This window comes from Oryctolagus cuniculus, chromosome 1 (assembly GCF_964237555.1).
Source record: "Oryctolagus cuniculus chromosome 1, mOryCun1.1, whole genome shotgun sequence".
NCBI classification, from domain to species: Eukaryota; Metazoa; Chordata; class Mammalia; order Lagomorpha; family Leporidae; genus Oryctolagus; species Oryctolagus cuniculus.
The window spans coordinates 100,592,053-100,619,391 of NC_091432.1; the positions used below are offsets into that span (position 1 = coordinate 100,592,053).

Consider the following 27,339-nt stretch of genomic DNA (forward strand, 5'->3'; position numbering starts at 1 on the left):
GTAATGACCATATTACTTTCTTAATTGCTTTTGGTGATTTTCTTTTTTCTGTAATTATTTTGTCATTTTCTCTGTTCCTTTTGTCTTTCTGCTGGGGGACTCCTAGTATACTGACTAGTTTCTGAGAATGTCACTTAAATCAGCTTTGATCTGAGGTAACTCAGGTAATAGTAATGGAGTTTTTGTTGTTGTTAATGTCATTACTTCACAGAAAATTAATACAGGGAGTTTCATGTTCTCCATCCCCCCCCCCCCTTTAAGATTTATTTATTTATTTGAAATGCAGAGTTACAGAGAGGCAGAGAGAGAGGAAGGGAGGGAGGGGGAGGCCTTCCATCCACTGGTTCATTCCCCCCTAAATGCTGCAATGGTCAGAGCTGGACTAATCCAAAGCCAGGAGCCTGGAGCTTCTTTCATGTCTCCTATGTGGGTACAGGACCCCAAGGACTTGGGTCGTCTTCTGCTGAGACTTGAACCAGTGCCCATTTGGGGTGCTGGCACTGCAGGTGGCAGCTTTACACACTATGCCACACACAGCCCCTATGTTCTCCTTTTCTATAACGTGTCATTACCAGAATGTTATGTATATACAACTGTGGAATTTGTATATATATATAGCTTTTTGGGATTCCCTTTTTGTCATCCAAGTTGTGAGTCTCAACTCTTGATTTTATTACTGAGTAACATTAGTGGTATGGCTGTACCAAAATTCATTTCACCATCACCTATTGAAGGACATTAGTGTTTCAGGATTCAGCTTAATAGTTAAATTTCTTTCTATAGCATTCACTTGATAATAGATAAAGGATTAAATTTACTATATTGGGAGCGAGGGAAGAAAACCTGTAAGAAATGTTTCTCTAAGCATGTAACCTGTTGGTATTAAAGCTGCACAATTTTATGTTATTCTTGATTATGATGACACTTATTAGTATTTTCATGTCACAGTACTTAATTCCCTGAAAGTAGGCACTTTAATAGATACATGAATTAATTAATCAAACAAAGATTTACAATTTAGATAATTTTTTGCAACATGCTCTTGAGATAGTGAATGATTTCAGAGTAACATACTGTCATACCCTGGAGTTCCTGCTATGACACTAAATTCTGTATTGAAGACTTGATAGGCCTTTGAATGTAGTCCTGCATCCTGAGAAGGGTTCTTAAAGTTATTCACTTCTTTTGACTTTGTAACTATTTAATAGTCCAGTGCAATCTCTCTCCTCTCTGCTGTTTCCTTCTCTTTTTAAGAGAACAGTGGGTCTCTATTTTAAAATTTGATGTAGCTTCATAGCACCATTGATGAACAAGAAAAAGTAGATATTGAAGATAGCTTCAGGCATAAAAATAAATGTTTAGAAAAATGTTCCAGAAATATGAAGAACAAATGAACCTGAAAAATAGCTGTTTACAATTGTTGGATATTTATGTCATTGAGAGAACTAAAGATTTCTTTGATTGCTTCTTTTAGATCAGTACTTAAATTGAAATTTGGCATTGACATATTGTTAATGCCTTTAATGAGTATCCACATCTTGTCATGTTAGAGCTTGAAATCTACATAGAGTAGATATCCAGGGAAAGATTGGATTTAAGATATTTTACCCTTTAGTATTTTTAAATTGTGGTCAACAGTAAAATAGGAAGAAATTACCCAAATGAAGTATTTTCCTCATTTTTGTTCTTTACCGTCTCCCAGCTTTTGTGTGATATTGTTTCTGAAACCTTTAGGAAGTTAATTTCAAATGATCTAATTGTACATGCAGTACAGTGTTGGTGTGCTAGTCTTTGCCCTAGGCTGAGAAAATGTAGAATATTTAAAATACATGGGTCCCTGTGTTCTCAGGAAGATTTATAATTAAAGCATAGTTAACTGTGGATATGCTCTCACTGCACAAAAGCTGTTTGCACGTCTATTTTTTTTACATTAAAATTTTTAGAATGAGTAATATATTCTGATGGTTCTAAAATCAAGATGCTAACCTTATACACTGAGAATTCTTGCTTCTCTCTATATCTGTCTCTCTTATTCATACTTCCACCCCATAACTATTAATTTTTATTGTGTCCTTCCAGTTTCTTTATGCAAGAAGGAGTATGAATACATATTCTTTTTCTCCCATTTTCCAAAAATGGTAGCATACTATTTATGAATCATTGTCTACTTCACCATTTTCACTTAGTTTTGAACGTTTAAATCATTTTCATTGCCCTACTATTAAAAGTAATGTACATATGTACCTATGTATTCATTTATATGAGAAGCAGGGAGATAGAAGAAACTGAGCTTCCTTCTACTGGTTCACTCCACTCTGCTGGTTCACCCCCGAAATGCCCACATTTACCAGTTTTAGGAACTGGGAACATCATCCAGGTTTGTTATGAATGTGACAGGGGCACAGTTACTTGAAACATCACTACTGCTTCCCAAGGTCTCCATTAACAGGAAGCTGGAATTGGGAGCTGAGTGGTGAACCCAGATACTCCAGTGGGGGATGCAGATATCAAACACAAGGCCAGATGCTCACTCCAGCATGCAATTTTTAAATTGTTTGTCATTGTCCCATACCAAGGTTGAAGAGAAATCTGAATTTCATTTACTACTGCTTTTGAAGTCAGTATCTCTGTGACTAAGAGAGTAAATATAAGTCTTTTTAAAAACAAGTAACAGTCTTCTATTTTATGTAAAAGATTTATTCTGTACAAAACAACCCATGGCATACCTTCCAAAAAGAAGTTTGAAAATACTATGTAGCCTGGAAAAAAAAAAAAAAGAAATAAGTAGAATAGATGCCTCTATTCAACTTTAGTGTAATGCTTCCTGATACTCATGTAACTGGTTTCTTGGTAGTGTTTTCATCAGTAAAGTTGTTATTTATACTATTTATATTTGTATATCTTTAGAGAAAGATTTACATTTGTGAACACTTTGAAATTCATATGCTTAGAATAGTAACATACTTAAGACATAAAACAGGGGCTCAAATCCATTGTGCACCAAGCTGTCCTGGAATGGATTTCTGTCCAGAAGACAATGGAATATTTTTCTTAAATGGCGAGTTTTAACCGTTGGCATTGTGAAGTAGTAGTGTTTGGTGGAAAGAGTAGTGGGCTACAAGATGGAATTCCTACAACTGAGTCCTGAGTAAGGCATTATCTACTTCAATTTGGTTTACCAGTCACCAATTTGGACTGCACTTTCTTTTAAAATTTATATGTTTGTTTGGCTTTTGAAAGACAGAGATCTCCCATCATTGGTTCATTCCCTAAATTCTTCTGACATCCAGGGCTGGGCCAGGCCAAAGCTAAGACCTAGGATCTCAACCCAGGTCTCCATGAGGGTAATGGAGACCCAACTACTTCAGCCATCGTCTGCTGCTTCCAGGTTTGCACATCAGTAGGAAGTTGGAATAAGGAACAGAGCTGGGAGTTGAATTCATGCACTCTTATATTGGATGAGGATGCTTTTCCCATGGTTTCCATTTTCTTTATCTGAAAAATTAGGAATGAGATAATAGAAGCTAATCATAGATGATCAGTTGGATCCTCTAATTCTGTAGATATACTTAAAATATGGAAACATAATTACCCTTTACTGTTTGGAAACTGGCCTTTTGATTTGTAATTTACCTTCTAGCAAATCAGGTTGCTTGTTTTGCTTGATCATAAGACTTCCTTCTTGTTCACTTATATCCCAATAGCTGGTAAAAATTTTAAAATGAAGTATTCTTAATCTCGCACAGGTTATTTTGCTTTAATTAATTGCTTTGCCTGAACACATTGTTGGTTTTGAAACCATTTTTATCCTAATTGAGTATATTAGTATAATGACAATCTCTGGTTTTTTAGCATAAGGTTTTGCCTTGGGCAAATGTAATTATATTTCCTTTTGAGGCTGTCACTTATAATTTTGTTACATTTATGAAACCATACTTAGAAGAATTACAGGTCCCTAAAGAATATTGAAAATACTAACTTCACAGTCTAAGAGTAAATTTTACTTCATGAAGACAGGAAATGTTGCATAAATTTCACATAACATTTTATTTGTTGTGTCTGAATGAATTTTGCTTGTGAAAAGAAAACTCCATGAAGCCTATCACATGCTTCTGCATTTGACACATATATTTTTAAAATACCCATCAATTTTAGAAGGTTTCCTAAATTTTGGAATCTTTTTCTAGCATGTTCAAAATATTTCATGATGCCTTATTTAACTTAAAAGGATAAGATACTTAATATGTAAGACTGTTTAGTCTTAGTGATCTACTTTAAAGTAGTGCTTTGATCCTGCTTTCAAAAATAAATAGCCTTGGGGCTGGCACTGTGGCGTAGCAGGTAAAGCCGCCGCCTGCTGTGCCAGCATTCCATATGGGCACCGACCGGTTCAAGTCCTGGCTGCTCCACTTCCAATCCACCTCTCTGCTATGGCCTGGGAAAGCAGTTGAAGATGGCCCAAGTCCTTGGGCCCCTGTACCCGTGTGGGAGACCTGGAAGAAGCTCCTGGCTCCTGGCTTTGGATCGGCCCAGCTCCAGCTGTTCCAGCCAATTGGGGAGTGAACCAGCAGATGGAAGACCTCTCTCTCTGCCTCTCTTCTCTCTGTGTATCTCTGACTTTAAAGTAAAGTAAATAAATCTTAAAAAAAAAAAAAAAAAAAGCCTTGGGGCTGGCACTGTGGTGTAGCAGGTTAAGCCACTGCCTGCAGTGCTGGCATCTCATATGGGCGCTGGTTAGAGTCTCTGCTGCTCCACTTCTGATCCAGCTCTTTGCTATGGCCTGGGAAAGCAGTGGAAGGTTGCCAGAGTCTTTGGGCCTCTGCACCCACGTTGGAGAACTGGAAGAGACTTCTGGCTCCTGGCTTCGGATCCGTACAGCTCCGGCTACTGCAGCCATTGGGGAGTGAATCATAAGATGGAAAACCTGTTTATCTCTCTGCCTCTGTCTCTCTGTAACTCTGCCTTTCAAATAAATAAATCTGTAAAAATAAATAGCCTCAAACCATAGTTTGTGATAGGCACTCAGTCTTTATAATGTAGGATTCAGGTACTTATTCTGTCCTCCTTGCTTTTTCTCCATAGTATACCTATCCTTGATTCATGTTTTCATCTATCCAGTTAGTTTCTACTGTGACTCAACTACTTTTTGTTGTCTTGAAGATTTAGAAAACTGAAGTATGAAATTTAAAAAATTATAATGAAAATTTTGGGAAATTTTTATTTTTGACAATATATATTTATGGATTACCACATATAATATGTATGTATTATGAAATGATAAATTAGCATAATTGACATATCTAGCACCTTCATTTTTTTGTAGTCTGAATATTGAAAATCCTCTATTAACTACTTTCAAAGATGCAATGTATTATTATTTACTGAATTCACAATGCTGTGCCTATAGATCACCAGAACTTACTCCCCCTGGTTGAAACTCTGTACACATTAATCATTGACTCATCTTTTTTTTTATTTTTTATTTTTATTTTTTGACAGGCAGAGTGGACAGTGAGAGAGAGAGAGAGATAGAGAGAAAGGTCTTCCTTTGCCGTTGGTTTACCCTCCAATGGCCGCCGCGGCCGGTGCACCGCACTGATCCGATGGCAGGAGCCAGGTGCTTCTCCTGGTCTCCCATGGGGTGTAGGGCCCAAGGACTTGGGCCATCCTCCACTGCAATCCCTGGGCACAGCAGAGAGCTGGCCTGGAAGAGGGGCAACCGGGACAGAATCCGGCGCCCCGACCGGGACTAGAACCCGGTGTGCTGGCGCCGCAAGGCGGAGGATTAGCCTAGTGAGCTGCGGCGCCGGCCATCATTGACTCATCTTTACCCGTCTAGCACCCCCTTCCTCCTATCCTCTGGTAACCACTATTCTGTTTAGAAACAGAAAGCCAGCCTGTTACTACATAAAATTTTGCCTATAATTTTGAGATGACTATCTTCAGACATTCTTATTTGTATTCTCATGAGCTTGTAGTATCTAGTGATTATCATTTTAACATCTTGTTGCTTGGACTCCTTATATCTAGTGTCAACAATTAGAAAACTATTCAGCATGGTGTTTATCTTATCTATCAGCAGTGTGGCAAGTCTTGAAGCTGTCTATTTTTATTCTTTGTTTTTTGGAAAAAATTTTTAACCTCATGTGATTTTGAGACGTGGGTTGGTTATTATACTGATGGTGAATGATTAAATTTTGGGTTTGAGTAGTGTGCAGGGTTTGGCCCTAGTGGGATCGAAATATCTGGCAGGGTTAGATCAGAGTCTGCAAAGCCCTTGAGAGGGCAGGCTGTTGTCTGTTTTGTCTGTTAATACATACCTGAGTCCACCATATGGCCTGGCACGTGATAAACTCAATAAATATTTGAAGCAATTAACTCATAAATCAGTCTTTCCATGTTAGTTTTTTCTCCCTATGTTAATACCCTTGTTACAGATTAATTTAGAGAGGCCACCTTTATTGCCCAATGAAGTTATGCAGTACAGATAACAGATTAATGAAAACTGTATAAGAGATGGCAAAAATTAACTGAAGTCCATAAAAAGCTGTCAGGATAAAGAGTCATCTTGTAGCAGACAATTAGCAATAATAAAAGAAAAAATATCATTTGTTGACAACTGTGGTGGAATAAGGTGAAAAGTTCATGCCAAGATGGCCACTGAGGTGAAAAGGTCATGCCAAGATGGCCACTGACAACAGAAACTGCCTGGCAACAGGCGGTGATTGGATGGCTGAGGAAACCACATGACTACAGAGCCTGACTGATGGCAGGCCGTGATTGAATGGTTTCAGAAACTGCCTGGCAACAGGCCGTGATTGGATGGCTTTGGAAACCACATGACAACAGAGGAAACCACATGACTACAGAGCCTGACTGATGGCAGGCTGTGATTGGATGGCTTTGGAAACTGCCTGGCAACAGGCTGTGATTGGTTGGCGCATAGACCGCCCCTTGACCGGATTGGCTGGTCTTGGCTATATAAGCTGTTGTACTAACTCATATAAGCGAGTCTGCGGGCTGCTCGCCTCAGGCCTGCTTTCACCTGACTCTCAGGGTCTGTGTGGTGACTCCGCGCCTCTTGCCCCCACCACGCTCCTGCTCTCAGAAATGAATCCACTGCAATGTTGTTGAGAAATCAACTGCAACAGGCAACATATTAATACTAGGCTTAATACTAGGTATTAGGGCTGGCATTGTGACCTGGTACGTTAAGCTACCACTTGTGATGTTGGCACCCCTTATGAGTGCCTGCTCAAGTCCCAACTGCTGCACTTCCAATCTAGTTCCCTATGAATGGGCCTGGGAAAGGAGGAAAGATGGCCCAAATTCTGGTTCTCTGAACCCATGTGGGAGACCTGGATGGAATTCTAGGCTTCTGGCTTTGGCTTGGCCCAGCCCTGGCCATTGTGGCTATTTGGGGAATGAACCAGAGGTTGAAAGATTCTTTCTCTCTCTCCCTCTCCTTCTCTCCTACCCTGTCAATAACTCTGCCTTTCAAGCAAATAAATAAATAAATAAATCTTTAAAAAATATACTAAGTATGGATCTATGAAACTAAGTATTGTGTGGAGGAATATGGAATGTGTTGTGTGTTGGCATTGAAGAGGGAGAGCAATGGCTCCACAGACCCAGTTTAGTCCCAGGGACACCCAAGTTACTTAATTAGTTTGATTTTCCATTATTTATCTATAAAATGGGAATAACAATACCTAAAAAGTTCTGTTAGATAGGTTTAAGAAGAGGAAAAACAAGATGATGCATGAAATGCCTACCAATTATGTATATGTAGTAATTCAGAGCTGTTATTATTGGTAAGAAAATAATAGTAGTCATGTGATAATAAGTGCAATTTTATTTTTTGTAGTTACTTAATATTTTATAGCTATGTGTTTTTTTGACAGGCAGAGTTAGACAGTGAGAGAGAGAGAGACAGAAAGTCTTCCTTTCATTGATTCACCCCCCAAAGCTATGGTTTTAAAATTAATTTACACAGCAAATACAGAAAATCATTCTGTTTTGTTTTTTTTTTTAGGGTAACAAAATATAGCTATGTTTAATTTTAGAATCTAAAGCAGGAAAACTTTTTTGTAGATAATAGAAATAAATTATCTTACTGTATTTAGAAAAAGAGTAGATAAAATTGCAAATGCATCCATCCGTAAGGCAAAGCTTGTTCTCAAACTTTGCAACGTTTTGATGAATTATCCCAATTTTTTCTTGAGTATTATTTTGCTGTTTTCATGCATTTTATAGTCTGCTAATGCTCAAAGAAAATAATGCCAACTTTATGAAAAATTTGGACATGTTTTTAAAGATTTTGTTTTTAATTTATTTGAAAGACAGGGTGTTGTGATGTGACCCAAGTGTGAGAGGGATAGCTGAGAGAAGTCTTCCATCTGCTGGTTTACTCCGCAAATGGCTACAGAGGCCATAGGTAGGCCAGGCCAGGATTTAGAAACTCCATCCCAAAATGTGGGCCACCTTCCATTGCTTTCTTAGGCACATTATCAGGCAGCTGGATCAGAAGTGGGGCAGCCAGGATTCAGACTGGAGGTCATATGGGATGCTGACATTGCAGGTGGCAGCTTAACCTGCTTTGCCACCACACAGACCCCACAAATTGTTTAGAAACTGGCATCCATTACCTTCTTTTTTTCTTCCACAAACTGAGGAAATTTGAGATTGTTTTTATTTTACTGGCGGATTATCTGTTACAGTCTTACTAGAATTACCAGTTCAGGAATAGAGTTTGAAGTGGCTACTGTTATTAAAATTACATCTGTTAATACTTAACCTTCCAACCCTAACATTGTAATTTTATTAGAATGTGCTTGGAAAAAGTGCTAAATTGGGCACATGTAGGCCCTGGTGTGAGATTGGTCTCTTTTTCACTGTGCTGTTTGACAGTGAGCAAGTCAAAACCTTTGTGAGTTTTTGTTTCTCCATCTTTCCTTTTTCTTCCCCTGACCATGCTTTCTCGAACTTCTAAGTAATCCTTAGAATATTCCTTTTGTATAATTAAACATTGTTTTAAGTGTTAACCTGCTTTATTGTATGTTTTATTTGAAAGTCAGTATACTCATTTTCTCCAAAGCTGGGGAAGAAAAGGCAAAATAATCATAGAAACAGAATTATTTAACATTGTGTATTTTTTGGGATGGGACTCATAAACAGTGGTTGTGTGAATTGTTACTTTTACTTAGATTTAGCTTCCATATTGTGCATTATGAAGCTATAGAAATGAAATATGTAAACTATGGATGCATACAGTAATGTGTAATCTTTCAGACTTTTAACATGTATGTTTTTACTTTACCCATAAAGGAGTCTATGTAAACTAGCTAATTATGTAGTAGCTGTTCTTGTTCCCTTCTTAATGCTCTATCTAAAGTCTGCATTCAGAGTATGTGGTAGAGTTGGTGATGTGTACATAGAGTGTCATGGTAATGAAAGTTCCCAGATTTAGGAAATGTGTTCATTCTTATGTTGCTTTGGGCTTAAGATGATAGTAAATCATGATGCTATTTTTATATTCATGAAAATTATTTGCTGGCTATTCACTTTTTATGTTGATGTATAATATCATTAAAATTTCTAAAATGTAAATTGTTGCCAGTATACTTTTGAGAATAACACCTTTTTAGACTTGTTTTTGTTTATTTGAAAGGCCGATTGACAGAGAGGGAGAAACATTAAAAGAGAGAGAGATTGAACTTTCATCTGCTGGTTCACTTCCCAAATGACCACAATGGCCAGGGCTGGGACAGGCCTAAGCCAGGGACCCTGAACTCTAGTGAGTGGCAGGGGCCCATGCAATTGAACCATCTTCTGTTGCTTTCCTAGGTGCGATAGCAGGGGCTTAATTGGAAGTGGAGCAGCCTCCACTGAAACTGGCTCTCCCAAATAGGATGCCAGCATCCTTGCAGCTGGTGACAACCCACTGCACCACAATGCTGGCCCCATAAGGCTTTTTATTGTTAACACTTTATTTTTGGCAAAAGAAATAGGCTTTAAAATTTAAGATAGCATTCCTTTCCATATTAGCTGGGTCATTCTGTTTTGAATTTTAACGTTATACATATTTTTCTTATTTCAAAAATCTTGATGGATTTTGTGATTAATAAAAACTAATTGGGAAGTTTATTTCTTATTTCAAAGAGTTATAGGGGGTGGGGGTGGAATCTTTCATCCGCTGATTCACTCCCCGAGACGGCTACAATGGCGCATGCTGGGCCAGGCCAAAGCTAGGAACTTCATCAGGGTCTCCCACATGGGTGTCAGTGGCCCAAATATTTGAGCCATCTTCCACTGCTTTTCTCAGGCCATTAGCAGGGAGGTATACCAGAACTGGATCAGCTGCAACATGAACTGATGCCCATACGGCATGCTGGTGTCGCCGGCAAGTTTACTCACTATGCCAAAACACCGGCCCCAATTAGAAACTAATTTAACACAATAACATGTTTTTTGTGTGTGCAAAAACTTTGCCACTTTGCCAGGAACCCCCAGGGTGAAGATTTTATATTCTTAATAAATTCTGCTTTCAAATAGGATAAGGGAAATAGTTATTACTCTGTTTTTTTTTTCTTTTTTTTTTTTTTCTAAAAGGTGATATTGAATATATACCAGTCATATCAGATTCTGTGCAAGTCACTTAGGTTATTTTGTATAATTTGACATAAATTTCATGAAATGTGTTCTTCTGTTGTTTCCATTTTAGGTTGACAAAGTGAATTAGAAGGTATAAGTAGCTCAAAAATACATTGCCAGTAAGTGGTAGAGCTGGTATTTGATTCCGGACCTGACACACACTTAATGATTATGAATTACTATATGGATCTCATAGAGGAGATTCAGTAAATATTTATGGAAAAATTTATAGAAAAATGATTGTCATATCATAAAAATAAAACCAGTCAGTGTGTTTTCTTTTTACAATCTACTGAAAATTTATATGTTGCTAATTTCTCCCTTATCCCATAGGAGAAAAGACTGAAAGAAAGAGAAGCCAGAAGAGAAGCCAACAAGAGACAAGCAAAGGTAAGAGTTTCTGTGCTTGTGGGCGTGGGTTTGAGTGTGTGTGTGTGTGCCGATATATACTTACTTTTTACAAACTCTATTAAGGAGAAATTGGCAAGATGCATTCATATTTTAATAATAATGTCTCTAATGTATTAATGTCTGTAATGTTACAGTGGGTTTTAAATCTACTTTTCAATGTATATTTTATGTGTATTTATGTTTTTTAGTTGGATTTAAGCTCATGTAGTCTGTTAATTTATATTTGATTGGATTGTCTGTCGTGCAAATGAAAAATGCCTAAGAGAGTTTGTTCATTGGGCTTTGCCCTACTGCTCCTACCTTCTATTCCCCTTATAGTTAAACAATAATTTTAAGCCAACAAGTACAATTACTCTCATATATATAAATATATATGTATGTATGCATAATCATAGATATCATCCATATGCAGCTGTGATTTTTATCTGGTTATGTTTGACACTGAGTTCAGCTTCCATATACGGAGAGCATTTACTAGAAATGGTTTCCTAGAACCGGGGCTGGGTAACCTGTGTCATTTCTCATGGTATATCTCATTGTGCCTGTACCTGACTAGTCATGATTTCTTCCTGGCAATTAGCAAAAGTCTGACTCCATTGAGTTAACTCAAGATGTTTTAGTCATTCCCCCCGCCCCCCCCCCCCCCCCCATGCTGGCCACAGCACTTAGAGAGCAAGTCATGGTATAGTACTGGGAGTGGGAAGCAATTACTCTAAGGCATAAGATGAAAAGACTGCTTATATTCTGCATTAAATATGACTGTGTCTTCAAAGATGCCTGAAAACAAGAGCACTGGTATGTGCAGCTTGACTGCTAAATCAGATAGTGATTTCTGCCTATGCTTTTAAAATGGAGATGTGAATTACCATGGCAGAGAAATGAAAATCTAAGGGCTATAGTGGGAGAATGTTAAATTTAGGAAGAAAATCTTAAGTCTAATAAAAAGCATTGGATACTTATGAATATTGCATGTTCAGTATAAAAATAAACATATTTTGTTTCACTAAGAACTTGATTTCCACACATAAAAATGTAAAATGAGAAATGTAATCCAGAGCCAAAAGAGAGCCCTGTTATTGTATTTCTTTTGTGTTTTTTTTTTGTGCATATCTGTATGTACAGTTGGCTGTCTGTGTCCCGTGTATCCATATCTGTGGATTCAGTCAACTGCAGATCAGAAGTATAGCTAGGCCTGCAGTGGTTGAATTTCTACTGAAAGCCTTCCTTGATGTCACTGTTCCCAAAATTATACATTTTGAACAACTATCAGTATAGAATTTATGTTGTTAGCTCTCTAAGCAATCTAGTAACGATATAGGAGTGAGGGACCTTTTTTTTCTGCCAAGGGCTGTTTGGATATTTATAACATCATTCAGGGGCCATACAAAATTATCAACTTAAAAATTAACCTACAACAGAGTTACTGAATTTTGAGTCCTGCCTTGACAAGGCCAGATCAAATAATTTTGCTGGCCTATATAGCTGACTTAAAGTCACTGGGAGTTTGGGCCAGTATTGTGGCACAGCAGGTTAAGCCACTATCCGTGAATCTGGCATGCCATATGAACAGCGATTCTTATCATAGCTGCTCTACTTCCTATCCAGCTCCCTGCTAATGTACTTGTGGGAGACCCGGATGAAGCTCCTGGCTTCAGCTTGGCCCAACCATGGCCATTGCAGCTGTTTGGGGAGTGAACCAGAGGATGGAAGATCTTGATATTCCTCTCTATACCCCACCTCCCTTCTGTCTCTGATTTATTTATTTCTTTATTTAAAGAATTATTTATTTATTTGAAAGAGTTAAAAGAGAGAAAGAGGGAGAGACAGAGGAGAGAGATCTTCTATCCACTGGTTCACTCCCCAAACGACCACAACAGCCAGGTCTGGGCCAGGCCAAATCAAGGAGCTAGGACCTTCTTTCAGATCTCTCTGATGGTTCAAAGGTCCAGGGACTTGGACCCTCTTCCAGTGCTTTCCCAGGCACTTTAGAAGGGAGCTGCCAGGTCTCTAACCAGTGCCCATATGTGATGCAGGCATTCCATATGGCAGTGTAAACTGTTGTGCCACAGTGCCAGCCCCCTCCCTCTCCCCTCCCTCCCACTCTCTCTCTCTTTCTTTTTCTCTTTCTCTTTCCTTTTCTCTCTCTAATTTTGCCTTTCACATAAATAAATCTTTAAAAAAAAAAGCATATGGAGGACATGCATAGGTTATATGCAAATTCTGTACCATTTATGTGAAACAGTCTAGAGCATCTGTGCATTTTGGTATCTTTGGGGGTCCAGGAACTAATCTCTTATGGATACCAAGGGACAGTTGAATTAGAAATATGCTTTACTTTTTGTACTTACTGATGCTGAATGTTTGACCTTTATAGTGGCTTAAGCTTTCAGAAATTACTGTCACCCTTGGGCTTACCTTCCAGATCCCTCTCCTTTTATTCCCTTATAAATTGGTGTAGATGTTTGATTTTAGTACTGTGTTGTTGGAAAATAAATCAAAAACTGTAAAGGCTGTCAGAGTTAGGTGTTCCACTGGGGCTGATTTCTATCATTAAATGTTTAGTAAGACAATCCCCTCCCTCCACTCGCCTTCTCCCTCCCACATCTGTCCTGTGTGTGTGTTTCCTGAGATCTCAGGAAAGGGACTAACTGTCTAACTGCTAAGGATGATATTGGGAACAAGATGAGTTCTTGTTGCTTACTTATCTTTGCTGCTCAGCCAGGAGCCTTACATCGAGGCTGTTTTCTTATTGCACCAAACAGGTGAGTTAACTTCTATCTTAGAGCCCTGAGAACTCAGAGATGGTGATACTCTAGTAATAGTGCTATGACCAAAGGGCTGAGTGGCCGATTTGGAGCTACAACTCAAACATTTCTCAAGACATTGAGGACTGGCAGCAGGGACAGGTGCAGGCTAACTGATGGAGCCCAAATAATTAGATTGAATCAGCTTTTCTACATCCAGCTTCTTTTCAAATAATAGTGACAGGTGATGAAGGCTCTCCTGGCTTCTCTAGTGTCCTTTAGAAATAGACCAAGCATTTCTTATTTGGAGAGACTTATGAGGGTTATAGCCCAAAGTTCAGTGATATCTACCAAAAATATTCTTTGTGAATGATCAGCTTTCCTACTAGTATGTATTCTTTTGATAACAAATATATTATTTTTAGAGTGAACTTGTGTTCTCTTGAATTTTCTTATTTAAACATGATAATTGTATGACTTGTGGATGTTGCCTTCTGAGGCAGTGTGGTCAGATTCAATATAGAACATCCTTTTAATCCCTGAACCTACAAGATATACGAAAAGTGTCTCAATGGTAAAAGGAATGAATATTTGCAGAATTATTACGTGAGCAAATGTAGTCTTACCTCCTTATAGCTGTTTTAAGGAATTGGCCGTGGAAACGGAAAGAGTCTTTTACGTTGTTTTGTGCTTCATATAGCAAACCTCATGTGGACTCTAGAGGACAGAATGTTTTAAAAGATGTTGGGGAAAAATGTTTGAATGAAAATTAATGGAATTATCCTTATTTCCCAAAGAAGAGAATTTAATTATGATGTGAGTTTTCAGTTTTAGAAATGATGCTTACTGGTTGTTTCTTCCCTGGCACATCAAGAGTATTTCTTTTATTTATTTATTTATTTATTTTTGACAGGCAGGGTTAGAGAGAGACAGAGAAAAAGGTCTTCCTTTTCCATTGGTTCACCCCTCAAATGGCCGCTACGGCCGGCACGCTGCGCCGATCTGAAGCCAGGAGCCAGGAGCCAGGTGCTTCCTCCTGGTCTCCCATGCAGGTGCAGGGCCCAAGCACTTGGGCCATCCTCCACTGCCTTCCCAGGCTACAACAGAGAGCTGGACTAGTAGAGGAGCAACTGGGACAGAATCCGGTGCTCCAACCAGGACTGGAACCCGGGGTGCCGGTTTGCATAGCAAACTTTGTTTAGCTGAGAAGTATTTGAATGTACAATAGAATTGCTTTAACAGGATATTGTGTATTCTCATATCTTAAAATTTTTCAATGAAATCTAGGAAAGTAGTTGCAGGAATGATCAGCGGGCTACATTACTTTTTGGGTTCAATAAGGTTGCATAATCCTGAAAATATAGCTTCACCTTGTTGTGCAGCTAGACTTCCTCTTGATTTGATGGTCACAAGTACTTTTACTAATCTCTGCTGACCAGAAGGATGTTCCAGAATTGTAAGAAAAATGAACAGTTGTGCTGAAAATTGAGCAGACAGTCCTCAGAAATACGTCAGTACAAAGGTGCTTTTGAAAAGAAAGTAGGATTTCTTAAATGAAAATATAAGGTTCATGACACTTATATATTGACTGTGAAGCAATAAAAAGTAGGAAACAAGTACTGACACACTGGAAAATGTAAAGCTGCTTTGAATATATTATAGATGATTCTTATAGTTCTAATGCTTTTATGTGGGAAAAGTTATTAAAATAAGTATAGTGTTATATATTTTGAGGTTAAAATTTTGTAGACACTGAAGATTTTAACTTCAACAAATGTTTGTTTTTTTTTTGCTTTTGCATTTGAAGACCCTAGTCTACTTTAGTTATTTAGCATATAGTGGTTTTGGGAAATAGGTTGTTGGATACCTAAAGTGGTCTTGTTCTATCAGAAAATTCATTTTGAAGTTAATTCTCTCAGGATGCAAAGTCCAAAGATGTAGAATTTGTGTAACTTTATAACTTTAATAGCCCTGAGAGATGTTCTGGACTGATTTTCCAATGTACTGGCCTTTAGTGACTTTTCTAACCCAGTAATAGTTTCATAAAGCAAAGATATATTAATTCATTTTGGTAGTTTGTCCTCCTTGCTTTTGTGCTTCCAACATACTCTTCCATTTATGAAATAATTATAATTCTTAAAAAAATCATTATATTCTGTGATGATATTTTTGGGGCCCTACAGGAGAAGATGAGAGAATTAGTTGGGCAGGGCTTGAGGCTCTGATTTCATCTTTGAGGCAGTCCCCTCTTCCCCTTTTTTGGCCTCTGTGTATTGAGATTTTGTTTGTATAAACAAAATTTACTTAAATGTATACATGGGTCCTTACTATTTCAAAAGTGCCCAAGTAGAGCAAACGTGGTTGAATGATTACTTTCTCAATGGCACTGTTTTCTTTTGTGGCAGAACACGTGCATGCACCTTGGTTCCCTGAATATTTGTTTCCTGTTAGTGTTAATTGCCCTAAGTTTTGTATTTCTTCCCCCTCCTCTGCCCACTACAGAAACAAATGGCATAGGCTACTTATGGAAAATTACAAACAGTCAATACACTGAGTAAGAACAGTGTTATAGGCTGAGGATGTACCATTCTGGGCTTTTTCCCATCTTGTGATAAATGAAGGGTGTATAGTGCATGATCACTTCTGATTGCATTTTTATTTGTATGATCCTGTGTAATCTTGACCTGAGCTATGTAATGGAGGGTATGAATTAACACAGTTCTTAGTATAGGTCATCAGTCTGTGAACATTGGAGGGTAAGTGCTTTTTCCCCTCACATCTTACTGTGAGCTTATCTGTTAAATGATCTCATTATAAAGCAACAAATAAGACATGAATAATTGTTGGTAGTAGTCATTGCCAAATGATTATAAGTCTTGCATTTATTCATTTTTGGTAGTGCTTTATTATAAAACCAGTTTAAGATTTCCTTTTTCATTTTGGGAGCTAAAAAAGCCTCATTGCAGTACAGTAACTCATTTAATAGTGCCCTAAATGAGTCCTTTGGTTTCTCCAAGTTAATTGCTCAAATAATACCTTGTTTTAGTGCTATAGTAAGATCCATTTTAATATCCTTCTACTGTTTCAATAAGTGACAGTCTTATAAAGGCCTTCCCCTTAATAACTATTTAATAAGGTGGTTATGAGTCTGGCACCTTAGACCGCTTGGCCATCCTGACACACTATATAAGTTAGCTATGAAAACCCACATAAGTTTAGCTTTTGTTGAGATTCTAGTGTTGGTGTGGTTTGCCTAGGGATTAATATTAGGCTGTTCTTCCCTTTGGTGATAATTTAGAAAGAAGTAGATTGCTGTGCTTGGACTTTTAACCTTTTTATCCTGGCGTATTTAAGAGGTGTTTTCAGTGTTTTATTGTTGTTGTTGTTTTGTTTTGTTTTTCCTTGGAGAATTGTTCATCTCTATTCATGACAATTAGTACATAAGTACAGGAGAGGGAAGAGTGTAGTCATGATGTCATCCTTATAATGAATACTTGCTGTTCTTTTAAGACTCTGCTCAAAGATCATCTCTTTAGGGATAGGTTTTAGGAAGGTTTTTCTGACTATCTCAGATACTAGAAACTCCTGCTTTTGAAACCTTTAAAGTTTACAGCTCTTAGTTGGATACTGTCTATCCTAGACTCAGCTCTAGATCTTTTTCCTATCACTTACCACAGTGCTTACCTCATAATTAGCACTTACTTGTATCAATGGCTGCCTGGCTGAATAAATCAGTGAGGATTCTAGAGCATAAATACAAAATGTGTAAATTTTTTATTGAAGGAAAACACATAAAGCTCACAGTTTTCACCGTCTTTAAGAATACTGTTCAGCTGCATTACATATATTCACATTGCTGTACAACTAAGATCACTATCACCACTATCCACTTCTACCACCCTCTCATCACCTCAAACTGAAACACTATACCCATTAAACAGTAACTTCCCCTTCCCTCCTCCCTCTAGAGCCTGTACTTTTTACAGAAAAGCTTATATTCCAAATTATTATTTAGCAGACAAGAAACTGAAGAGCTTTGATGAACAGATGATTCTATGTCTTGCAGTTAAATAGCAGCAAAATTGGTTTAGAACCCACATTTCTTGGTAGTTATGTGTATGATTTTCATCCTACTGTCTACGTTCTTTAGAAAGATGTAGAAAATACCAAATACCAAAGGGCACTGTGCGTTGCTTTAGGGCTTTGCTAAATTTATTTTATTTATGAGATCATAAATAAAAGCACAATAAAAAGTTACTAATACCATATTATTGGTAGTACTGTAGCAGTCTCAGCACTCACAAATTATAACCCAAGTTTCTATAGCATCAGAATTTTTTTTTTAAGATTTATTTATTTATTTGAAAGGCAAAGTTAGAGAGAGGGAAAGATAGAGAAGATCTTCCATCCACTGGTTTACTCCTCAAGTGACTGGAAAGCTAGAGCTGGTCCAGTCCGAAGCCAGGAGCCAGGACCTTTTTCCATATATCCCACATGGGTACAGAGGCCCAAATACTTGGGCTGTCTCATGCTGCCTTCCCAGGTGCATTAGCAGGGAGCTGTATTGGAAATGGAGCAGCCAGGACTCAAACTGGCACCCATATGGGAGGCTGGCATGGCTTTACACTCTACACTACAGCACCGACCCTGCATCAGAATTTTTAATAGCATTACATTTGCCAAAAGCTTTCAAAAGTGGGTATGGCATTGTTTTTTTCTTTAGAACAAATAGTTGCAACACTGACAATAGTTTTGGAGTGTAAGTCTCATGGGCAGGGTCCAACATAGTGGTGACTAGTAGCTGCTATCATTCATTGACTGCTTCCCATTTTAAAAATACTGTGTCTATTTTAGTCCAGTAAGGCTGCTATAACAAAAGAACAGAGGCTGGGTATCCTAGAAACAAAGAGAAACTGAATTTTTTCATTTTTGGAGTCTGGGAAGTCCAAGGTCTTGGTGCCAGCAGATATATTTTCTGGACAGGGCAGCTTTTGTGTTCATGGGTGTTGCGGTCTTCATGTGGTGCATGAGGCATGGATAGCATCTCCTTTGGGCCTCTTTTTAAGGGCTTTAATTCATGGGGACCCAGCCCTCATGACCTAAATAGCTCCTGAAGACCTTATTTCCCAATTCTATCATGTTGAGTAGTAGGGCTTAAATATATTATTCTTAAGGACCACAGGCATTCAGATGACTTGGTGACTCAAGGCTTCCCAGGTAATATTGCTTTCATTCTAACAGACAGGGTTGTGATTACTAGTATAATTATCTATAATTATCTCCATTTTGTAGATGAGGAAATTGAGGTTTATGAAGACTAAGTAACTTTCCCAAGATTACACAGCTAGGAATTGGCAGAGCCAGGACTCAAATCTACTTTATGTGACTCTGAAGCCTTGACTCTCAAATACTATGCCGTATGTGTTTTCAAGGAAATTAACAGTGTTCACATTTTAGAATCTCAAAAGCTAAAACAGAAATTGCAAATATGTAGTTTTGTATCCTGAAACTGCTTTTATCTACAATTAGTTTCCTTTTATAGATGGATACATTGAGAAACTGAACAGTTAGTTATATAATCATCATGGAATACGAAATATCATGAATTTCCTATTAGCTGCTATAAAAACTCACCATAAATCCAGTGGTCAGGCTTTTTCTTAAGGATGAAATGTTAGGGTTGGTGTTGTAGCACAGTGGGTTAAGCTACTGTCTATGACACTGACATCCCATATGAGTACTCGATTTTTGATTCAGCTCCTTGCTAATGCTCCTTGGAAAGCTGCAGAAGATGGAGCCAAATACTTGGCTCCCTGTCACCCACATTAGAGACACTGATGGAGTTCTAGGCTCTAGGCTGCAGGCTTCAGCCATTGTGACCAGTTGAGGGGTAAACCAGTGAATGAAATATCTCTTTTTCTAATTTTGCCTTTCAAATAAATAACATGGAACTTAAAGAATGAAGTATTATGAAACATTTTACTATTACTTCTAGTACAATAAGACAAGATAAACTTGCCTAATCCACCTATATTTCTTGATTTTTATGCATTTTCCCTCTGCCTACGTTGTCTCTTGATTGCTGCTTGTTTCTTGCTATATTTCCTTTTTGAAGCCTTTCTTTGTCTCCTACAAACAAGTTTAGGAATTTTTTGCTTTCTGCACCACTATATTCTTGTACATTGTTTTGCTGTGTTAGTTAGTGATTGTCTTATTTCCAAGCTGTAAACTCCTTGAGAGCAACAACCAACTGTTTATCAAAGCTGGCACATAATAGATGATCTGTAAATAATTCTGAATCAGTGAAATGCAAGTGTATTATTTCTTAAAGTCAACATTTTGCATGTTAATGCAATATCAGCTATAGACTCCTTGAAATCCCACATCTGGACCTGTCAAATATATTGAAGTTGCATTGGTGCATTTACGTTTCGGCCAGATTGAGAGCTGGGACACTCTCAGTTCCAGTTGCTGCCCCTCCTCTCCCACCTTGTTTTAAACAAATCCATTATCTTGTGTTAAGGTTATAGAGCCTTGCTTTTAAGGCAGAATGTGAACTGTGTCATCATTCAGGATCACCTTAGAATGAAACCATACTGTATTTACTAAGACTTAAATAAATTCTTAAAGGATGAACTTTACTAGTATGTATGTACTGATTCTGCCTTGATTCTTTCCTTTTATCTAACCTCGAGGTTCTCGACTTTTAATGTGGTTTTATATACAGAACTATATTTATGTATATACATTGTTGGTACTATCAGGGATATTCTAGGGTAATTTGATCATTTTGATTTTCATCTTGCCTGTTGACTTTGGAACTTAACCCCCATGAAAATTGAAATTTCACTCTGCTATGCAGTTCCTTGCTCATAAATATTTGCTAACTGATCAAAATAACTGGATTAGGGTAGTGTTGTGGTGAAAATGTATTGGATGCCATTGAACTTAAGTTGCCTGAATAATTGTAACCTCACTCAGATATACTTTGATCATGAAAAAGCAAGCACTAAGATTTAGATTTGTTTCCACTGCCTCACTCTGGCTACCGTTGGCATTGCTGTGTGTTAAGGGTGATCTTGAACATGTTGTAGACAAGCTTTAACCCTAAGAATAAAAAAAAAAATAGTTTTCAGAAAACAAATCAGACTTGTTACTTTGAAAAAAATTATTAATTTGAAAGGCAGAGATAAAGAGAAAAGGAGAGAGAGGTAGAGAGAGGCCTTCCATATGCTGGTATACTCCCCAAATGGCTGCAGGGCTGGGCCAGGCTGAAGCCAGGAGCCAGAAGCTTCCTCTGGGTCTCCCACGTGGGTGGCAGGGGCCCAAGCACTTGGGACATCTTCCGCTGCCCTTCCAGGTGCATTATCAGAGAGCTGGATCACAAGTGGAACAGCTAGGACTTGAACTGGTGCCTATATGGGATGCCAGCACTGCAGGCAGCGGCTTAACCTTCTAAGCCACCACAGCAGACTCGATATTTACTTAACTTCTAGTGTAATACCAGCTTACAGCAGAATTTTAATGACTATTTCAAAAGGTGTTCCTCTAATACTTTTTAGAGAATGTTGTTTCTTTTAAGAAATTGGAAATTGGCCGGCGCCGAGGCTCACTAGGCTAATCCTCCGCCTTGCAGCGCCAGCACACCGGGTTCTAGTCCCGGTCGGGGCGCCGGATTCTGTCCCGGTTGCCCCTCTTCCAGGCCAGCTCTCTGCTGTGGCCAGGGAGTACAGTGGAGGATGGCCCAAGTCCTTGGGCCCTGCACCCCATGGGAGACCAGGATAAGTACCTGGCTCCTGCCATCGGATCAGCGCGGTGCGCCGGCCGCGGCGGCCATTGGAGGGTGAACCAATGGCAAAGGAAGACCTTTCTCTCTGTCTCTCTCTCTCTCACTGTCCACTCTGCCTGTCCAAAAAATAAAAATAAAAAAAAATTGTAAAGTAAAATATTCTAACCAGGTAAACCAAGGGGGAGAAATATAGCAGATTTGAGTAGGTGTCACAAAGCCCATTTGTATCTCTGCCTATGCTATAGACGAAAGTTGTTATTAAGTGGTCTCAGACTCTGCTCAGTTGGGTGGTCATGAAGGTCCATTCAAGTAAATGTAGCAAAACAATTAATCCTCTGATGCCCTTTATACCTACTCATCGTTTATTTGGTTTATCTCAATTTGGAGACATTTTGACATTTGTATGCTAGAATTGGAAGTCTATAGACACATTTTCTCTAAAAGAACAAATTCTTTTTCTTTGAATGACTGTGGTCAGTTGGCAATTATGTGGCTGTGTGTTACTGCAACAGTTATATATTCTGCTTTGTAGAGACTGACAGTTGGAATCATTGGCACATATTTGTGTGTGTGTGTTAACATTCACTGATGGTCTGCATCATGAGATAATATTTTTAACTGTTAATAAAGCTGTTGCTGATTGTTGGATGATTATATATACCTTGGTAATTTCTCACATAATATACAAAAATATCAATAATATAGACTTTTAAAACTGTATGCAGATCTTTTGCTCCTTTTTTCTTGTTGTAAAAATTTTGCTTCACAACCCCAACTCCTGTCATTTATATGAAGGGATAGAAGCAACGAATAGCTTTAAGACTTGATTTTTAAGGCCGGCGCCGTGGCTCAATAGGCTAATCCTCCACCTTGCGGCGCCGGCACACCGGGTTCTAGTCCCGGTTGGGGCGCCGGATTCTGTCCCGGTTGCCCCTCTTCCAGGCCAGCTCTCTGCTATGGCCAGGGAGTGCAGTGGAGGATGGCCCAGGTGCTTGGGCCCTGCACCCCATGGGAGACCAGGAAAAGCACCTGGCTCCTGGCTCCTGCCAGGATCAGCGCGGTGCGCCGGCTGCAGCGGCGGCCATTGGAGGGTGAACCAACGGCAAAAGGAAGACCTTTCTCTCTCTCTCTCTCTCTCTCTCTCTCACTGTCCACTCTGCCTGTCAAAAAAAAAAAAAAAAAAAGAAAGAAAAAAAAAAAAGACTTGATTTTAGTAAATCTCAGACTGAAGTACAGGAATCTGCAATCCTCCAAATTATTACCCGAAATTTTCTTTTTAAAAGATATACTTATGTGAAAGGCAGAAACAGAGAAAGAGAGACAAAGAGACCTTTAGATCTTTTGTCTGCTGGTTCATTCCCAAATTGGCTCCAATGGCCAGGGCTGGGCAAGGCTGAAACCAGGAGCCAGGAACTCCTCTTGGGTCTCCCAGATGTGTGTCAGGACCCAAGTAATTGGAAAAAGAAATGCAGAAACTGTAAAGAACTATCCGAATTCTGTCTTAGAAACCAAGATGGAGAATTCTTTCATCTTTATTTTTTGTCCTTAATTTTCTGTCCTTCAGATTTCATGTTAATTTTTTCACCTGGATTATGTGAAGCATTATCTAGAATATTCTGAAGACAATGGTGGGTTGTGAGTCTCAGAATTTCTCTGTGTGTATTTGTGTATAAAATTGCTTTGACTCTTTAAGCTTTATTCTCCTTATTAATAATATGACCACTTTGGAAAAGTGTCTGACTGTATCTGCTAGGCTGAACATATGTCTGTTCTCTATCCCACATGTCCTCTCCTAGGCATATACTCAAGAGAGAGATTTTCACATCTACACCAAAATAGTTCATATAGCAGCATTATTTATAGTTATGAAAATCTGAGAAGAATTCAATTGCAGGGTAAATGCATGGTGAAATAGTCTTACAATGAATTAATATAAAACTTTGAGAGAATCACTGTTAAATACAGTAAGAATAAGAAATTTCACAAACATACTATTGAGCAAAACTTTTAAAGAACTTCTTGTAAAAGCAAAAATAATGTTTTGGAGGCTGGCACTCTGGTATACTAGGTTAAGTCTCAGCCTGTGGCGCTGGCATACCATAAGGGCGCTGGTTTGTGTCCTGGCTGTTCTGATCCAGCTGTGTGGGAAGGTAGTGGAAGATGGCCCAAGTACTTGGGTGTTATACTCACATGGGAGATCCAGAAGAATCTTCAGGCTTCTGGCTTCAGATTAGCCCAGTTCCTGCCATTGTGGCCATTTGGGAAGCGAACCAGCAGGTAGAAGACCACTTTCTGACTTTCCCCTCTCTTTCTCTGTAACTCTGCCTCTCAAATAAATAAGTAAATCTTTAAAAAAATAATGTTTTGTGTCCGAGTCAGCATAGTAGGGTTAACTTTGGTGAAAATATAGGGACTTTACTTGAATAGAATATTACTAAAAGGAATATTAAGGAGGATTCTAGAGAATTTAAGTGTCCAGATTTTGTAATCTGAGTGGTAATCACATGGGTTGTTTTCTTTCTGGGAGTTTATCAGACTGTAAATGTAAGATTGTGCACTTTTCTGAATGTATGTTGTACTTTTTAAGCTTCAGTTTAAAAAAAATCATGTTTTAAAATAAAGAGGTAGAGCTATCTATGTACTTTTAGCCTAGGTGTTTTAGTTTGTAGATTAAAGAATATTAGGGGCAAGTGTTAGAGATAGCAGTTAAGGCAGCACTTGGAAGGCCTGCATCTGTATCAGAATGTCTGGGTCTGAGTCCTGGCTCCACTACAAATTCCATCCTCCTGCTAATGTGCACCCTGGGAGGCAGCAGGTAATGGCTCAAGTAGGTGGTCCCCACCACCCACATAGGAGACCCAGATTGAGTTCTGGGCTCCTGGCTTTGGCCTCACTGTGTCCTGTTGTGGGTATTTGAAGAGTGGTCCAAAAACAGAAGATTGGTGTCTGCCTCTGCTTTTCATCTAAATAAAAAGTTAGAAATAATAAAACATTTAAGAATGGTATATCTTTGGAACCAGCATTGTGGCACAGCAGATAAAGCTGCTGCCTGTGATGCTGCCATCTCATTTGGGCAATGGTTCATCTCTCGGATGCTCCACTTCTCATCGAGCTCCCTGCTTATGGCCTGGGAAAAGCAGCAGAAAATATCCTAGGTGTTTGGGCCCTTCCCACCTATGTGGGAGACCCAGATAAAGCACCTGGCTTCTACCTTCAGTCTGGCCCAGCCCTGGCTATTGTTGCCATCAGGGGAATGAATCATCAGTTGGAAAATCTCTCAAATTCTGACTTTCTAATAAATATTTTTTTAAAAAAAGTGTAGAGTATAATGGGTATTAGGAACCTTAGTTCTTTGAGTCATTCATGTTTTATAAAAACTATGAAAGAAAATTAATGATTTATAATCTTAAAAAGCACATTTATATTTAAATTCCCTTATGTCAGTGTGTGCTCTTTTACCAGCCAAAAGTTATTAAATGGGTTTTCCCAAAGAAGAAAGTGCATTTTCTTTGGCTCTGATGTACATTAAAAAAAAAAAAATCTGTTTTTTGGAAGAATAGAATACTCATTGTGCTATTTAGAAAGTTTTAACCTCTTTGAGTTTTACAGTCTCTGCGCTAAAATTAGATGATTTAGTAGTCTTAGAGGTCTTTACTTTTCTTTTTTAAAATTTTTTTTAAAGATTTATTTTATTTATTTGAAAGAGTTAAAGAGAAAGGCGGGGGCGGGGGCGTCTTGCATCTGCTAGTTCACTCCCCAGTTGGTCGCAACGGCCAGACCTGTGCCAGTCTGAAGCCAGGAGCCAGGAGCTTCTTCCAGGTCTCCCACGTGGGTGCAGGGTCCCAAGAACTTGGGCCATCTTCCACTGCTATCCCAGGCCACAGGAGAGAGCTGGATCAGAAGAGGAGCTGCCAGGACTAGAACTGGCGCCCATATGGGATGCTGGCGCTTCAGGCCAGGGCTATAACCTGCTGCACCATAGTGCTGGCCCCAAATAAATCAATCTTTTAAAAAAAAAAAACAAAACTAAAAACAGGTGATGAAAATGAATGGTCCCTGTGTGTAACACTTGTAACTTCTAGAATTGAAATTGAGTAGTAACGGATCACGGAAATTCTGAATGATCCAGAGCTTGAAGGATCATCAAATCAAAGAAGTGATTATTTGGGAGTCATTTTCATTTGCCTTATTTTATTCTTTCCATGGACTTGAGTTAATCATACATTTTCTATGTGTATCTTGTGTGAATTGGTATTTATTCCTTTCCTTTCACTTTGTGTAGATAATCATCAATTCCAAAGGTATTTACTGAGTCTCTTGTATGTTTGCATTGTACCTGATTGATGCTAGAAGTTTTCAATTTTAATAATAGATAGATAGACACTTTCTTTAGTGCATCCCCATTTTTATCTTTCTTTAAGTGAGTAAGTCTTTTGTGATTCCAGATTAAATATTAATCTTGAAAAATGTTAGAGAAATGATATGAATATGAGATCCCAGTTCTATCAAGAATCACTTTGCTTTTTTATCTTTGGACTGTGTAAGATGATCACTGCTAGAATTTAGATTATTTTACCTTTCTTGATTTTCAGCTGTGTACATAAATTTCCCCCTTACTATAGACATGTTTGAGTTTTATTTCATAAAGTCTTAATATTTCTTTTGATTGAAAATAATATATACTTTTTTTTTTTTTTGACAGGCAGAGTTAGACAGTGAGAGAGAGAGAGAGAGAGAAAGCTCGATCTGAAGCCAGGAGCCAGGTGCTTCTCCTGGTCTCCCATGCGGGTGCAGGGCCCAAGCACTTGGGCCATCCTCCACTGCCTTTCCGGGCCACAGTAGAGAGCTGGACTGGAAGAGGAGCAACCAGGACAGAATCCGGTGCTCCAACCGGGACTAGAACTTGGGATACCAGTGCCGCAGGCAGAGGATTAGCCTAGTGAGCTGCAGCACTGGCCGTTATATGTAAATTCTAAACACTACTGCTGTTGATCCCTGCTTTCTGATGTTCATCTCCAAGACTTTTGTCTCACTCAGCACAGCTAATATGCAGCAATTTTTGCTTCCCTTTCGAGGAGAACTGAAAGTAAAAGTAGGAAGAAAGCAAGTTTGCATTATTCCTAAGCAAAAGAGAAAATCAGAATGGATGGGACTGTGGTTTATATTGTCGGCTCATCAATAATATTAGACCACAGGTTTGGGGTTTAAGAGCATGTGATTTGGAGATAGGAAGTTCAGGTTGTGTCATTACCAGTAAGTTTTGGCATCCAGGGGAATCATCTTTCCTTGATTTCCTCTTCTGTAGAATAGTAACAGTTGTGTGGTCTATGTTAGCTTTCTGGAGCTCTTATGAAGATCATAAATGCATAAGGGACTTCTGAGCTGTGAAAAGTTGAACCACCATTGTCAGTGTTTTTATTTTGCCTTTTTAGCCTGGTTTGTTCTGAAACACCCAAAATCTGAACCAGTGGTTCAATCAGGTCTTGATGTGTCTTGAATCCAAGTCACTAAAAGGTGTCTAAAAATGTACATATCTGGTTTATTCCATCTTCACCTTCTCTGCATCATAATCTTTGAGGGAGGGAGATTATTTGTAGGTGATCAGGCAGTTTATATATAAGATACTGCCATCATCCCATTAAGAACCGGTGATCGAAATCCAGTTAAGCACCTGTGTACTTACGACCCAGATGTGTGAAGCTGTTTCCATTTTTGACTTGTGACTTATGTCATTAATGGCAG

The 27,339-nt window shown here is 38.6% G+C and overlaps 1 protein-coding gene across 2 annotated transcripts in view; it reads left to right on the forward strand.

Annotated features, from left to right (window-relative positions):
• Positions 1-27,339, forward strand: part of DDX10 (DEAD-box helicase 10) — a 407,034-nt gene that overhangs the window by 183,012 nt on the left and 196,683 nt on the right. For both annotated transcript variants that reach the window (XR_011390521.1, XM_002708478.5), the window contains exon 16: positions 10,987-11,043. Coding sequence is in view for 1 of the 2 variants with exons in the window: in XM_002708478.5 (XP_002708524.3) it covers positions 10,987-11,043 (57 nt within the window). In the remaining variant the exon portion in view is untranslated. The remainder of the gene's footprint in view (positions 1-10,986; positions 11,044-27,339) is intronic.